The sequence below is a fragment of the Lithobates pipiens genome, unplaced genomic scaffold, assembly GCF_037356315.1.
Source record: "Lithobates pipiens isolate NorthernLeopardFrog02 unplaced genomic scaffold, aLitPip1_a1.2 Scaffold_13, whole genome shotgun sequence".
Classification (NCBI taxonomy): Eukaryota; Metazoa; Chordata; class Amphibia; order Anura; family Ranidae; genus Lithobates; species Lithobates pipiens.
The window spans coordinates 126434943-126452267 of NW_027507718.1; the positions used below are offsets into that span (position 1 = coordinate 126434943).

General features: G+C 42.2%; 1 protein-coding gene across 2 annotated transcripts in view; it reads left to right on the plus strand.

Moving 5' to 3' along the window:
• USHBP1 (USH1 protein network component harmonin binding protein 1) overlaps positions 1–17325 on the plus strand; it is a 120577-nt gene that overhangs the window by 30171 nt on the left and 73081 nt on the right. For both annotated transcript variants that reach the window (XM_077475535.1, XM_077475534.1), the window contains 3 exons: positions 350–484; positions 10770–10897; positions 11118–11258. In XM_077475535.1, coding sequence (XP_077331661.1) covers positions 350–484; positions 10770–10897; positions 11118–11258 — 404 coding nt within the window. The remainder of the gene's footprint in view (positions 1–349; positions 485–10769; positions 10898–11117; positions 11259–17325) is intronic.

Sequence of the window (17325 nt, forward strand, 5' to 3'; positions counted from 1 at the left end):
ACAGTAGTGTGTTACTATGCGTTACAGTGCGCAACATGAATGCTTTGGAATTTCAGCCAAAATTAATGGTACTGCATCCAACTGGCACATGTGAGGTACGGTACCATGAGTTGTGGTAACATACACTTTAAATCAGTACCAGTATCAGTAAGGTGTGAACCTGCCTTTAGCCTTTAGGTGTGAACGGTTCTCTATTAGTGATGTGGAGAATGCATAAACGTGATACATTTTATTGTAATAGACAATTTATTTGTCCATAAATGGATACAACTACTTTTCTTTTTTTTATAATTTCACTATCAAACATTTTAGTTTACGTTCTCTTCATTCTCACTTTATCAATTTACAGTTAAAGAAGTTACAAGACATTCTTCAGGATGACGAACTCTCCCCACCTATCTCACCATCTACCAGTCCCTGCTCTGAAGAAGGGTATAATGTGACTTCTGGTTATGAGTCACCCATTCAGTTAAAGCCTTGTCAGGTAAACAAATGACAAATACAATAGTGAAAAATTTAAAAAGATATATTTATATTTTGCAATGCTAAGCCCTGCCACTGTGTGAGTATAAGAAAAAGACACACAGGATTTGTGCTTTATGCAGTGTAGGGGGCTCCAGAGTATTGTGTCTGCGAGAAGAAGACTGGGGTTTCAGTGTTGTTCAGGTTTTGTAATCTTGGATCAGGGTCTGGGGCTTCAAAGAGATTCAGGTGGGAAGAAATCTCCAATCTTGTGTCCAGGTCTTACTGGAGACCTGCAAGCTGTGTAGGTGTGCAGGTGGGCACACTTGTTATAAGCAAGAAACTGGCCATAGCTCAGGCCCCCATCAGGAGAAAGCTGTGTGCCCCATTAAGAGATGTCATCCACTCCAAAGACTGCTCTCCATGGTGGCAATATTCCTCACCTGCAGGACTGAGAAAGTTGGGACAGCTACTGTAAGCGAGCCTGGGAGACCAGTATTACTGAGGCAACCAGGTGAGTCCAGGGTACAGAGAGAGTCTGTGAGTCTCAGAGGAGTGAGAGAGAGCCTAGAGTGTCAGGAGTGGCACTGTGCAGCAGGGTGCCGCAGTCTACAAGGCTGAATAAACCAGGAGAGCTGGGGATACGGTCTGAGGGACCATTACCAAGAGCAATTTTTCTGCTAAGGAGAAAGGCAGGTGGCATAGCATTTTGCATTTTTGGTACCTGTTTTTTCTTATAATGCCTTGTGAAGCTGAAACCCCTGCATGGGAAAAATATACATAAGAGACTTTGTCTTCTTTAATTTTGCTTAGTAAAAATAGGCCAAGCCCATAATCACATATCACTATACATACAGTATTGTGGAAAAGTTTTAGGCAAGTGTGAAGAAATGCTGGATTTTTTCACTGTAACTTTACACCTATAAGTAAGATTAAGGATATTTGATATTTGAAGCTGTGAGAAGCGCTACACTTTTTCATAACATTGTTTACCTTACACTTGATACCCCGGTGATGTGTTAGCAGCTCTCTTGTGTGGTTTATATTTATTTTTTTTGGTAAGAATAGCGCAGTGTTTTGTTACAAAAATTTAAGTGTGAAGAAATGCTGTGAAGTAAGAATGCTTTAAAAATTATACAGTATATTTAATTGTTTACTTTTATCAATTTACAAAATGCAAAGTTTTGCGAGCAGAAGAAAAATCTAATTCAAATCAGCATTTGGTGTGACTACCCCTTGACTTCAAACCAGCATCAATTCTTACACTTGCACACTTTATACACAAAGTCAGAAATTTTGAAGAATTAGAGCAGGGGTCTTCAAACTTTCTAAACAAAGGGCCAGTCTGTAGTCCTTCAGACTTTAGGGGGGTTGGACTATGGCTAGTGGAAGTTGGAATTTTCCTGGCATCAGTGGTAGTAAACATTGCTACATTTGATATTAGGGGAGGAATAATGCCCCATCATTGGGAGGAATAGCTCCCCATTGTTGGGGTCAATAGGAAAGGTGTGCCCCACTGTTGATATCAGTTGGCAGAACTGAGTCTCATATCAGTAGAAGGAATAGTGCCCCAAGGGCCGAGTATAGGCAAGCAAAGGGCTGCATTGTGGAGACCACTGGGTTAGAGTCAGGTGTATGTTTAACCAATTATACCAAGCAAGTGCTATGATCAGAAATTTCATATGTGGGTTGAAACACAGTCATAAACAGAATCAGCTGTGTACGTAGTAGGCTTAAAACTGGAACAGGCAAACTCTGTTACTAAGGTGAGGTTGTGAAAGACAGTTTTATGTCACAGGTCTTACACCATGGCAAGACTGAGCACAGCAACAAGACACAGGGTAGTTATACTGCATCAGCAAGGTCTCTCCCAGGCAAAGATTTCAAAGCAGACTGGGGTTTCAAGATGTGCCCTTCAAGCTCTTTTGAAGAAGCACAAAGAAACGGGCAACTCTGAGGTATGTAGACGCAATGGTTGACCAAGGAAACTTAATGAATCAAATGAAAAACACATCATGCTTACTTCCTGTTGTCATTGGAAGATGTTCAGCAGTGCCATCAGCACAAAACTGTCTGAAACCAGTGGGACCCAGGTATACTCATCTACTGTTTCAGAGAAGCCTGGCTAGAAGTGGTCTTCATGTAAGAATTGTGGCCACAAAGCCTGAATTCTGATGTGGAAACAAGGCTAAGCAACTCAACTATGCACGAAAACATAGGAACTGGTGTGTAGAGAAACGGCAGCAGGTGCTCTGGGCTGAGTCAAAATTAGAAATAATTGGCTATAGCAGGAGTTTGTTTGCTGAAAGGCTGAAAAACAGTACAATAATGTGTGTCTGCAGGCAACAGTAAAGCATGGTGGAGGTTCCTTGCAAGGTTAGAGCTGCATTTCTGCAAATATAGTTGGATATTTGGTGAGGATCAATAGTGTCCTCATTGCTGAGAAATACAGGCTGATATTTATCTATTATGCCATACCATCAGGAAGGCATGTAATTGGCCCCAAATGTATTCTGCAGCAGAACAACAACCCCCAAACATACAGCCAATGTCTTTACCTTCAGCATAAAGAAGAACAAGTCCTGGAAGTGATGGTTTAGCCCCCAGAAAGCCCTGATCTTAACATCGAGTCTGTCTGGGATTACATGGAGAGACAGAAGAATGTGAGACAGTCTACATCCACAGAAGATCTGAGGTTAGTTCTCCAAGATGTTTGGAACAACCTACCTGCCTTCAACTGTGTGCGTGTGTAACTAGAAAAATGTATGCTGTTTTGAAGGCAAAGGGTGGTCACATCAAATATTCATTTGATTTAGATTTCTCTTCTATTCATTCTTAATTTACAGCATTTTTTACCACACCTGCCTAAAGCGTTTCCACAGTAGTGTGTATATATACACAAATGGGAGATGTGTCACTAATGCAGATAATGGCTGTTTCAGCAGGAAAGAGTCCCTGAACAGGTGTGAAACTGATTGGAGTAAGAAGGGTCTTGTTCACAAAACATCATTCTCTAATACAGTCTAGTTAGTTTATGCTCCTATGTGCTGTGAGAGCAACTTGAAGCCTGTCCTGACTTGTTTTGCCCCAACAGACAGGCCACAAAGCCAGACGGACATCTGAGTTTTGGGGATTTTGAAGGGACAGAGGGAGCCCCTATTTGAAAAGACTGATGTGCCTAAGCCCTTGTACACACGGTCGGAGAATCCGTCGGATTGTGTACTATCGGACCGTGTCGTCGGATAATCCGACTGTGTGTGGTATGCATCGGACTGATTCAGTCTGAATATCCGTCGGACCCAATTTTCCAACATGTTGGAAATATTTCCCGACCAACTGGGCCGGTCGGACATACTCCGATCATGTGTAGCGAATTTTGATCGGACCACACATGCTCAGATCAAATTCCTACATCAAAGCTATTGGCTACTAGCCTGAATGTAGTCCCATCGTAACGAAATTACGTCATCGCGTTCTGAAAGATCGGATTTTTCGACAACTTAGTCCAACCATGTGTATACAACAATTTCGGACAAGATCCGATGGACAAAATCCGACGGAGAAAATCCGACGGATTTGGTTGTCGAAATCTCCGACCGTGTGTACAGGGGCTAAGGATTCTAAGCTAAACAAGTACCAATCTGTAAGTGAGCAGATAAGAAGTCCCATCTGGTGACTAGTGATAAGCTCAGGCATGTTTGGATTCTAGTTAGGGTTGCCACCTCATCCCTTTAAACCTTAACACATATTAATTACACAGGTTTTCTGTCTGATTAAGTTGGTAGTTAAACTCGGTGCATTATCTGCATTAAATTAGCCTCAGAACCTGTGTAATTCATATGTGTTCGGGTTTAAAGGGATGAGATGGCAACTCTAATCCTAGTCTAAAACCATGTGAGTGAGTCCACCAAGAGGGAGAGGACATCGACCAGAAGAGAGGGAAGAGCAGGAGAAGGGAGAAGAAGTCGGAAGAGAAGCCGGAGCTGCCTTAATAAAATACTTTAAAAACCTGTGTACTGTGTTTTCTTTTTGACACTTTTTTATTTTTTTAGGTGAATAGGTAAGGGTACGTTGTACCCCATGCTCATTCACGTAGGGTGGGGGGCTGGGATCTGGGGACCCCCTTGTTAAAGTGGGCTTCCAGATTCCGATAAGCTACTGCCCACGAATCCCACAGCCAGGGTTGTCGGAAGAGGCCCTTGTCCTCATTAACATGGGGACAAGGTGCTTTGGTGTGGGGAGCACAGGGCCCCCACTGCCCCAAAGCAGCCACTCCCCCATGTTGAGGGCATGCGGCCTGATATGGTTCATGAGGGGGGGCACTCACTCGTCCCCACCCCTTTTCTCGCCTGCCAGGGCTGCGTGCTTGAATAAGGGTCTAGTATGGATTTTGGGGGGGGGGGGGGCCACATTGTTTTTTAAGGGATTCCCCTTAAAATCCATTCCAGACGAAAGGGTCTGGTATGGTCTTGGAGGGGGAACCAATGCCTTTCTTTTTTTTGCGTGGGGTTCCCCTTCATGTTTATCAGAGCATGTTAAAGTCAGATCAGTTAAGACGGCGATCCAACTTTGATCCGACTTCAGTGATATTCAATGGGCTGAAGTAGGATCAAAGTCAGACCAAAGTAGTGCAGGGAGCATTTTCAAATTCGAGCCAACTTGTGTTGGACCAGTTAAGACGACTCTCATAGGAAAACTTTGATTTTCATGCGACATGAGCTTCCAATGTCGGAGCGTTTGTTTTACAAGTGTGAACCCAGCCTCAAATCGTGCACGTTCAACTGAACTTGCATGATTTCATTCCCACATGTCAGTCCGATGATTTCAGAGACATCTGTGCGGTTTCCTGTACAGATGTCTATTGAAACCGCACGTCAAATTGCCAAAAGTATTAAAGAAACTACTTTCGAGAATTGGTGCGGTGCCGCAAAGTCGGCGTTGCACAGATCCCGACTATTCTCTTGCGGGCAATAGTCGCAGATTTGGCATGCGATTTGACATGTCAAATCGCATGCCAAATCGCGACAATGTGAACCAGGGCTAAAGGTAATTCTACAAAGTATTGACTCAGGGGGGCTGAATACAAATGCACGCTACACTTTTCAGATATTTATTTGTAAAAAAAATTGAAAACCATTTATCATTTTCTTTCAACTTCATACTTATGTGCCACTTTGTGTTGGTCTATCACATACAATTCCAGTAAAATACATTTACATTTTTGGTTGTAACTAGACAAAATGTTGAAAATTTAAAGGGGTTTGAATACTTTTTCAAGGCACTGTAAGTAGGCAAAAGCATTAACGTCTGGGGAGTGAACCTTAGAAAGCTATCCAGTTGAAGCTAAACCATACAACTGTCAGCCATTTTGTGCCATTTTGTGTTGGTCTATCACATAAAATTCTAGTAAAATACATTTACGTTTTTGGTTGTAACATGACAATGGCAAAAATAGAGCGCTTTCTGCTTAACGCTATTTTTTGTGAGGTCCTGAATGCATTGGGTATTATGTGCCTTATAACAATAAATGCAATACAGCCCACAGCAAACAGCTACTTTTCATCAGGTTGTTTGGAAAACAGTAGCTCAGCATATGGTATAGTCCGGCAACAAATGTCTGATGGAGCATACACAGGGTCGGACTTACCGCCAACAAGCTCACATCCAACATTTCCTGTCTGAAAATCTGATTGTGTGTACGTGGCATTAGTGTAAATCTATGTATCTGAATTTGTTATCCCCAATCTTTTCTGCCTGGTCATGTGACCTCCTCCGATTTAAGTGCTAGAGCGGGAGGGCCTGAGATCCCCTCTAACATCAGCCATTTAGGTCATGTGACCACTGTGCTGTCTGCTCAGCTGCACCTGCTGTAGCCTTTAGATTGGAGGAGGAGAGCAGCCGGAGGTCACCTGACCAGAACAGATATGAGGTATTTAGAGGCATAGTTTTACACTAACATTTACACAGTGTAGGATGGCTTCATAAAACAGAGGGGCTGGCAGTGATATTTATTTAACTTTACTTAAAAAAATAGTGACAGGAGGAGAGGGGAGGGCGGCTCACACAGGAGCTGACAGGCAAGGAGCAGTGGGATGATGGAGGCACGTAAACTGACCATGGTAATCAGGGCTCAGCAGCCATGATTACTGTGGTCAGTTTACATAGGGGGGGCACAGGAACAGGCAGCATCAACCAGTTTTTTTATTTTATTATTTTATATGAAAACAACATTGACACGATACAGACAAAACCACAAGAATAGTAGAATATAAGAATAGAAATCACACCAAAGAACCCCCCCCCAAAAAAAAAGAAAAAGAAAAAAACCCAGACCACCCCCTTCAACAAACCCCACCGTTTCACCACCCCTCGCTCACTCGTAGTATATAACCAGGTTTTTTTTACAGTTTAGAGAGGCAGGTTAGATAGCACAAGCACTGTGCTGTTTAACCTGCTATAAGGAAACAGGATCTTTCTTTTTTTTAGGGCTACAACCACTTTAACCCTCTACAAACACACAATAGCCACCAACACTCGTTTTAACGGAAACATGCATTGTTCACAGCTTCTGCTGTTGTAAATATGACTTTTGAAGTAAAAGCCTATATCACTTGCTGCCACACCGAGACAGGACTGTAACAGAGGTTACACTGAGGTAGCTTCTTTACAGAGGAAAAGTTCTTTTAATTTCTAATTAGAGCATATAGAGATTCAGCTTAAAGGAGATCTATAACCACAGCATACACTTCAATTTTACAACATCAGCATTGTAATAGAAATACAAACAACAGTTACATTTAAAAATTCAATATACAGTGCATCCGGAAAGCATTCACATCGCTTCACTTTTTCCACATTTTGTAATGTTACAGCCTTATTCCAAAATGCATTAAATTCATTATTTTCCTCAAAATTCTATAAACAATACCCCATAATGACGATGTGAAGGAAGTTTGTTTGAAATATTTGCAAATTTATTAAAAATAAAAAACGAAAAAAAAATCACATGTACATAAGTATTCACAGCATTTGCCATGACACTCAAAATTGAGCTCAGGTGCATCTTGCATCTTGTTTCCACTGATCATCCTTGAGATGTTTCTACAACTTAATTGGTGTCCACCAGTGGTAAATTCAGTTGATTGGACATGATTTGGAAAGCCACACGTCTGTCAATATAAGCTGCCACAGTTAACAGTGCATGTCAGAGCACAAACCCAGCCATGAAGTCCAATAAATTGTCTGTAGACCTCTGAGACAGGTTTGTATTGAGGCACAGATCTGGGGAAGGGTACAGAAACATTTCTGCAGCATTGAAGGTCCCAATGAGCACAGTAGCCTCCATCCTCCATAAATGGAAGAAGTTTAGAACCACCATGACTCTTCCTAGCCCAGGCCGCCCAGCCAAACTGAGCAATCGGGGGAGAAGGGCCTTAGTCAAGGAGGTGACCGATGGTCACTCTGAGAGAGCTCCAACATTTCTCTGTGGAGAGAACCTTCCAGAAGAACAACCATCTCTGCAACACTCCCTAATCAGGCCTGTATGGTAAAGTGGCCAGACGGAAGCCACGCCTCAGTAAAAGGCACATGACAGCCCATCTGCCCCTGAAGGACTCTCAGATCATGAGAAACAAAATTCTCTGATCTGATGAAACAAAGATTGAACTCTCTGGCCTGCATGGCAAGCATCATGTTTGCAGGAAACCTGCTCCAGAGCGCCCTGGACCTCAGACTGTGCTGAAGGTTCATCTTCCAACAGAACAATGACTCTAAGCTCACAGCCAAGATAACAAAAGAGTGACTACGGGACAACTCTGTGAATGTCCTTAAGTGGCCCAAAGCCCAGACTTGAACCCAATTGAACATCTCTGGAGAGATCAGAAAATGGCTGCGCACGATGCTCCCCATCCAACCTGATGGAGAGGTCCTGCAAAGAAGAATGGGAGAAACTGCCTAAAAATAGGTGTGCCAAGCTTGTAGCATCATCACAAAAAGATTCAAGGTGCCTGTGAGACTCTAATTGGTGCCAAAGCTGCTTCACCAAAGTACTGAGTTAGGGTTGTGAATACTTATAGTATGTACATGTGATTTTTTAATTTTTTTATTTTTAATAAATTTGCAAAGATTTTAAACAAACTTCTTTCATGTTATCATTATGATGGGGTATTATTTGTAGAATTGTGAGGAAAATAAAGTATTTATTCCACTTTGGAACAAGGCTGTAACATAACAAAATGTGAAAAAAGTGAAGTGCTGTGATTACTTTCTGGATGCACTGTAGGCTTACTTGAAAAATCTTCTTTCACGTTGTGAGTGGAATTTTGTCTTTTGGCCATCTCTTTCCACAACTTCCTGTTATCCCTGCATGCTTTGCATCATGCCTTCTGTTTACTTTTAGTTTCTAAGGATTACATATCCCATGGTACCTTGCTGCCTGCAAGCAGTGATTCCTGCACTGCCTCTGCCTTTGAAATTCCTCTCAGCACAACTGTAGTTCAAAAGGCAGGATCTGTGTGACACAGCAGTGCCTACTCACAGGACATAGTGAACATTTGTCACAGAATTCAAGAAATAAAATGTGTAGGATGCTTCATAAAGTAAGTTTACAAACGTCAAGATCGTTCAGATTAATTACAGTAGGCTAGAAAAAAATACAATGTGAAAATGAATATAGGATTTCATGTTTTGACTTTAGATATTCTTTAACTATTTTAAAATATTGCTTTTTTTCAAAAGAAACAAAAAATTATGCACAGAAATATTACAGAAAACATATTACAAAACAGACATATAAAAGGCATTTTGCACTTTACCCTACACCTAATCCCTATAACCAGCCAATACTTCCTATAAAGAGCAATATGACAAACAGATTACAACTCTTTGAAAATGCAGCACTAAAACAATAAAAACATAACTGCAGCAATATAATGTGCAAAGTGGCAATATCTGGAGTGCAAACAATGATGCCAAGAAGAAAACATTTGGGGTAGCAAGCCTGATATTGGTGTATGAGCATTGCAACTTTAACAAACATGCTTCTTTCTTAAAATTTAATAAATATGACTTATTGATTGATTTACCATAAAGGCCCGTACACATGATCGGACTTCAATGGGAAATGTTGGATATCGTGCTGTTGACGGAAAATCCAACCGTGTGTATGCTCCATCAGACAATTGTTGTCAGGCTTTCTGCCAACAAATGTTGGCTAGCACGTTTTCAAATTTTCCGCCAACAAATGTGTGTTGTCGGATTTTCCATGCATGTGTACACAAGTCCGTCGGACAAAAGTCCAAAGTACAAACACTCAGACACGCAGAAGCGGTCGGTCTTGTAAACTAGCGTTTATAATGGAGAATTAACATTTGTGACGTGGCAAATTATGAAATCTCCAAATGCAGCGCACAATTTTCTTCTTTAATAGGATAATAATGAAGCTGCTTTGCTGGTGATACTGATGGAGTTATTGCAAACAGATTTTCAAAGGCTTTTTTTTTCTCTAGCGATATCAAGAATAAAATTATTATTATCATTATTATTTTACCACAACACCCTTATCCCCTAGTTTTTAAGAGCAAAGATACAACTATGTTGGTGCCCCTTGTCAATTTTACTTTGTATTTTTTTAAATGTAACTGCCTACTCCCAAACTGTCATTTGAAGTAAAACACATAACCAAATACTATTCTCCACAATTTTTTTTATTGTGCATTACAAAAAAAAATTAGACATGCTATCTGCCAATAGAACTTAACCAAAAAGTGCATTCTATGCATACAAAAATATAGAAAATATGCCAAATCAAATCATTATTCAACCAAAAAAATAAAGTGCGAAAAGAAAACGCGAATCCACACTCACCAAACTTCTACTAACATGAAATTAGCAGTAGTATCCCAAAGGGTGGCGCTAAAAACCACGTAGTACATCTAGTATGCCACTACGTTCAGAATTGTTGGCCAACATTTGTGTGACCGTGTGTATGCAAGACAAGTTTGAGCCAACACCCTTCGGACAAAGTTTTGTTGGCGGAAAGTCCAATCGCGTGCACGAGGTATTAGAGCAGAGCAAGTTCATGCAAATCAGATGTTTACTGTGTTCACTCTGAATATTCAATTGTGCAGGTAAAATGAGGAAATAAAACATTTAATTTTGCTTGCATGTGATTAAATTATTAAAGTCTGGTCAGCTTTTCTTCAATCACTAAACTTAGTAAAAACTAAATTTTCTAGGTGAACAGACTATATTATTTAATAATTTAAACCAATGATTTATATATTTACCATATGTGTTTTTTTGTACAGGACACTGTAACAGTGCTGCACAGTGCCATTCAGCATGTTCAGAGCCTTCCTGGATCCCAGTCTTCACTGACTTGTACTTCTGATATACATCCAACTAGCCTGGAAACTGAAATGAGACGGTTAAAAGGGTAAGTGCAGACAAACACTGTGGTTGACCCTTTATTTCAGTAAAAAGTTATCACAGGGTGATGGCTTAATCAGTATGTGTGAACCAGATTAGCAATCCATTATATTGCCATTTAATCTTAACAAGGTCAAAGAGCGATGCACAATTTTATATCACTGGGGAAGCTAACAGCCCAGTTGCTTTTGGCCTTGACTGTGTACTTATGGTGTGCTATTTTACAGGTTCCTTGACCATGTGAAAGAACTGAATGACCAGCTCAGTGTGACCCTAGAAGAATGTAAAACTGATTCAGAAAAACTCAGTATGCATCTTGGAAAACTGGAATCTACATGTACAGCTCTGAGACTTGCCTTGCAAGCCAGGTGAGAGCACAACAAACAACATTTCTGTATTTCATAGGCATTGCTTCTCCAAGTAGACTTTTAATCCAATAAGATATTTTTAGAAAATGGGATGCCCTTAAGGCAGAATTAAATTGTATCTGAGCACCACAAAACGAAAAAGCTATTTAATAAATTTTTTATTATTTAAAGCCAACTCACCCATCCTTACATTTTTCCATGCTCATGCTCCTTCAGGCAGGGGAATGTGCTTAGTTGAGAAATCCCCTCGTCCCAATAAATAAAAATGCCCTTGAAGGCATATGGGATATTTGACATCATTGGCCTAGGTCAGAAACCAGGAAGCAACTAAAGAAATGTGAAAAACAAGGTTAAAACAAATAAATATAATAGAAAGGTATATCTATTTAGTAATGCTAGCATCATAAGTGTAGCACTGACCCCCGAAGGAGCGGCTGGTTTTGTTGGGCTTATCGTTACCTTCTTGACCTTGTATGCGTCTAGGGGTTTCCCCGAGGTATATGGCCCAAAGAGTTGTAGAAACTGACACTGGATCCGCTTTTGGGATTTTTATTTGCAGAAAAGGTAGACAAAACACAGTCTCTCAATACAGGACAGAGGGTTTAGGTAGAAAGTTCAGGTACTCTTGGAACTGCTCAAGATAGGAAGTCTCTCACTATAGAAATCCAGAGAATAGCCACTCACAACTGGATTCTCACAACTACCCGATAGACCTCCTCCCACTGGGCCTAGCAGCCGATAGAGTGCTTGATTAAAGCAAAGCCTCTGCCACAGACTTGCATGTAGAACGCTTAAACAAAGTCTCTGCCACAGACTTTTATAGAACACTTGTTAAATACAGTCTCTGTCACAGACTTGTTGTAGAACACTTGTTGTAACTGAAGGATGTAGACAAATTTAGAGAGCCCTCATACGGTACCAATATCCCGCAGCCTGTCCGGGGATACTGTATGAGTGTAGATTCACTTGGTGTCTTTCAACTAAGCCTCCAGGCTCTTTCCGAGAAGCCAGCCTTATGCGTAGCCTTCTCCTGAAGAGTCTTCCCCTGGTTGCTTCCTCAGTTGCTGGGTCTCTCCACAGATGACACGGCTCCGGACCACCTTTGAATCCTTCTTCCAGTTACTTTGCCTCAGGCTAGCCAGCCCCGAGACTTGGAATTGGATGGATCCGCACCCCAGGCCATGAGGGCCATGGGGGCTGGTCAGGAGGACCAGGACCAAACAGACAGACAGATCTTCTGGACCGGAACCCAGAAGCACGTGATGTCCATACCTTAAGTACCCTCTCCCAGAGTTCACAGCAGGATGACACTCCCACTGGGCTAGTTCCGAGAAAGAATGGCACTCAAAGCAACTAGCTAAACTGTGTCCTCACACTTGCAGGAGTGACAGCGACACCTGTGGTCAAGCAGAACCCAGTGCAATCCAGCTAGACTGGTACTGAAACCATAATTTGGTATAATTAAGTCCAAAATCAAACTGCGGTTTTAGTAATTTTAAATAGAGAACAAAACATAGCGCGTGCTCTTCAGGATCCGGTGCTACATAAGGATTAAAATAGTTCCCTATGAGAGAGTGTAGTTCTGCTTTAAGTAGGCTCAGTATTGCTACCTGTGGGGATTTACATGGAAGAAGCCATGCCTTGGTATACTTCTTGTTAGAACATCCTGTTTTATGCCTTCGATGACTTTCTAATTATTGCTTTAACCCCTTCACGGATAAGAATAAAACAAATCTTAACCACTTGCCGCCCGCCCTATAACAAAAGCACGGCGGCATAGTGGTTTTAATATCCTGACCGGATGTCATGTGACGTGATCAGGATATTAAGCCGATGCGCGCCCCCGTGGGCGCGCATCGCGACGATCGTTGTTGCGGGGTGTCAGTCTGACACCCCGCAACTACGATCTCGGTAAAGAGTCTCCGACAGAGACTCTTTACCACGTGATCAGCTGTGTCCAATCACGGCTGATCACAGTGTAAATAGGAAGAGCCGGTGATCGGCTTTTCCTCACTCACGTCTGTCAGACGCGAGTAGAGGAGAGCCGATCGGCTTCTCCTCTGACAGGGGGGGGGTCTGTGCTGATCGATTATCAGCACAGCCCCCCCGAGGATGCCCACACTGGACCACCAGGGATGCCACCAGACCACCGGGGGATGCCCAGAACCAGGTATGCCCCCCTAGACCACCAGGGATGCCAGCCAGTGCCCATAATGAATGCCAATCAGTGCCCATAATGGATGCCAATCAGTGCCCACAATGGGCATCACTGATTGGCATGCATTGTTGTTTGGCACTGATTGGCATTCCATCCCTACAATACTTTAAATTACAATGCCGCCCATCCGTGCCGCCTATCAGTGCCCATCCGTGCCACCTATCAGTGCCCATCCGTGCCGCCCATCCATGCCGCCTATCCATGCCCATCCATGCCGCCTATCCATGCCCATCCGTACCGCCTATCCATGCCCATTTGTGCCATCTATCCATGCCACCCATCCATGCCAATCCATGCCACCTATCCATGACAATCCGTGCCACCTATCCATGACAATCCGTGCCACCTATCCATGACAATCCGTGCCACCTATCAGTGCCTATTTGTGCCACCTATCAGTGTCTATCTGTGTCGCATATCAGTGCCACCTATCAGTGCCACTTCATTGGTGCCACCTCATCGGTGCCCATCAGTGTTGCCTTATCAGTGTCCGTCACTGCAGCCCCGTCAGTGGCCATCAGTGAAGGAGAAAACTTACTTATTTACAACGTTTTGTAACTGAAACAAAAAAAAACATGTTTTTTTTTCAAGATTTTCTGTCTTTTTTTATTTGTTTAGCAGAAAATAAAAATCCCAGAGGTGATCAAATGCCACCAAAAGAAAGCTCTATTTGTGGGAACAAAATGATAAAAATTTAGTTTGGGTACAATGTAGCATGACCGCTCACTTGTTATTCAAAGTGTGACAGCGCTGAAAGCTCAAAATTGGTCTGGGCAGGAAGGTGTATAAGTGCTCAGTATTGAAGTGGTTAATGCCTAAAATCAATTTTACAACTTTGACATGTGTTAGTAAAACCGTACAGATCATCACAACTACTTTATGCATCCAGGTGGATTATAACTTGTTTTTTTAAGGACAAACTTTCATTTGGTGGTAAATCGGAATGGATATCTCCTATTTTTTTTATTATCTAAGGAAAACTTGCCCAAAATAGTAAAAAAAAAATTTTTTTTAAATGAACCTGTATATATCTTGCTATTACCATAACCTGCCACCAAAGAGCAACTCAAAATAAATTCTCCTGCTCCTAATGATCGCAGCAATACAACATATGTATGTTAGTTGCTGTTTGTACCCGTAGTACAGCCCAGAAACAATTGTGCGCCTTTTGCTTTTTTTTATCTTACAACACACTGATACTGCCACTGATACGAACTTAAGAAAAAATGAAAAAGCCCTGTCCGAAAAATACTAACCCTGACCTTGAACCTGATCTTGACTCAAACACTAACCCTGGGGCTGACCTATTTCAAACCTTGATCTAGGTACTTTTTTTATATTTTATTTTTTCAATTATTATTATTATTATTTTATACACACTTTTTTTTCTATCTCTGCAAGGACAGAGAAAGCTGCAATGTATCTGTCTCGTACATTCAGAGAGACAGCCTCTGATGCTATCACAGTGATCGGTCCCGCTCCAATGTCTTCCATCACAGCAATCACATCACAGGTGACCCGTAATCGGACGTGCCAGGTCCTGAACAATAGAATGTGGCTCTTGGTGAGACCCTGCTCTCTTTGCTGGGAGTACACTGTGCAGCGTGCTCACAGCACAAAGGGAGATATGCAAATATGCAGCCCTACAGAAAAAAAACCCAGTCCAGTGGGGGCCGCATATTTGTGTACAGTTGGCATAAAGGGGTTAACATTTTTCCTGTTTCAAAAAATCTAATCTCTGTTCATCTCATCTCATTGATACATTTATACTAGATGAAATAAGGAAAAAATTCTAATTCCCTGATTTCTCCCTACCTCTACCCATGAGAAATAAACTAATGAAATTCTCTGTATCCATGACCATTCAACAAAGTATATGTAAACCCAATCACTAAAATCTCATAAAAGCTTTAACATGTTAATGTAATTTTAAAAGTCGTGTTTAATACTTTTAGAACTACAAATACCAAGTGACTTTGCTATTATGATTCTGTTGCATGGGTTTCTGGCACGACAAGCGGCCATTTAATAAAAAAATAAAAACAAACAAGACAATTGTTAACATATGCAAGTACTGTATGTATATGTTTGTATATACAGTATCTCACAGAAGTTAGTACACCTCTCACATTTTTGTAAATATTTTATTATATCTTTTCAAGGGACAACACTGAAGAAATTACACTTTACTACAATGTAAAGTAATGAGTGTACAGCTTGTATAACAGTGTAAATTTTCTGTCCCCTCAAAATAACTCACCACACAGCCATTAAAGGGGTTGTAAAGTAAAATTTTTTATTTTTTTAAAATAACAAACATGTCATACTTACCTCCACTGTGCAGCTAGTTTTGCACAGAGTGGCCCCGAACCTGCTCTTCTGGGGTCCCTCGGCGGCTGTCTCTGCTTCCTCCCGCAGGTGCTTCTCACGTTAATGCGAGCTCCCTCGCATTGGTGAGAAGCACTGCGGGCGCGCTCCCGTGATACAGCCGGCGGCTATAGCCGCTCGCTGTATCACAAGGCCCCGCCCCCCAGCGCGCTGCGTCATTGGATGTGATTGACAGCAGCGCGAGCCAATGGCTGCGCTGCTTTCAATCCATCCACTCCAGCCAATCAGCGGCCAGGCTGAGCGGCGAAGAGGACGGCGGGGGCGAGCGCGGGATTTTCGAGGGGTCAGGTAAGTAAAACGGGGGGACTGGGGGCGCCGGCAGTGTGAGATGTTTTTTCACCTTAATGCATAGAATGCATTAAGGTGAAAAAACATTTACCTTTACAACCCCTTTAATGTCTAAACCACTGGCAACAAAAGTGAGTACACCCCTAAGTAAGGATGAGCCGAACAACCCCGGTTCGGCTCGCACCAGAATCTGCGAACCGACCTAAAATTTACGTTAACTTTAGAACCCTATTAAAGTCTATGGGACTCGACCGTTCAAAATCAAAAGTGCTAATTTTAAAGGCTAATATCCTAGTAATTGTTCAAAAACGTGTTTGGAGACCTGGGTCCTGCCCCAGGGGACATGTATCAATGCAGAAAAAACTTTTAAAAACGGACGTTTTTTCAGGAGAAGTGATTTTAATAATGCTTAAAGTGAAACAATAAAAGTGCAATATTCCTTTAAATTTCATACCTGGGGGGTGTGTATAGTATGCCTGTAAAGGGGCTCATGTTTCCCGTGCTTAGAACTGTCCCTGCACAAAGTGTAATTTCTGCAGGAAAAAAAGTCATTTAAAAGCACTCGCGGCTATAATGAATTGTCGGCGGCTCTCCGTAATACAGAGAACAGTCATTAAAAGTCATTGATTAAAAAAAAATGCGTGGGGTTCCCCCAAATTCAATTACCAGGCCCTTCAGGTCTGGTATGGATATTAAGGGGAACCCCGCGTCAAATTAAAAAAAAAAATGACGTGGGGTTCCCTCCAAATATCCATACCAGACCTGAAGGGTCTGGTATGGATTTTAAGAGGAACTCCATGCCAAATTTAAAAAATAAAATGGCGTGGAGCTCCCCCCAAAAAACCATACCAGGCCCTTTATCCGAGCACGCAACCTGGCAGGCCGCAGGAAAAGAGGGGGGGACGAGAGAGCGCCCCCTCTCCTGAACCGTACTAGGCCACATGCCCTCAACATTGGGAGGATGCTTTGGGGGTCTGTGACCCCTGAAAGCACCATGTCCCCATGTTGATGGGGACAAGGGCCTCATCCCCACAATCCTGGCCGGTGGTTGTAGGGGTCTGTGAGCGGGGGCTTATCAGAATCTGGAAGCCCCCTTTAACAGGGGGACCCCAAGATCCCGCCTCCCCTGTTTGAAATAGTAACAGGTACATTGTACCCCTACTATTTCACAAA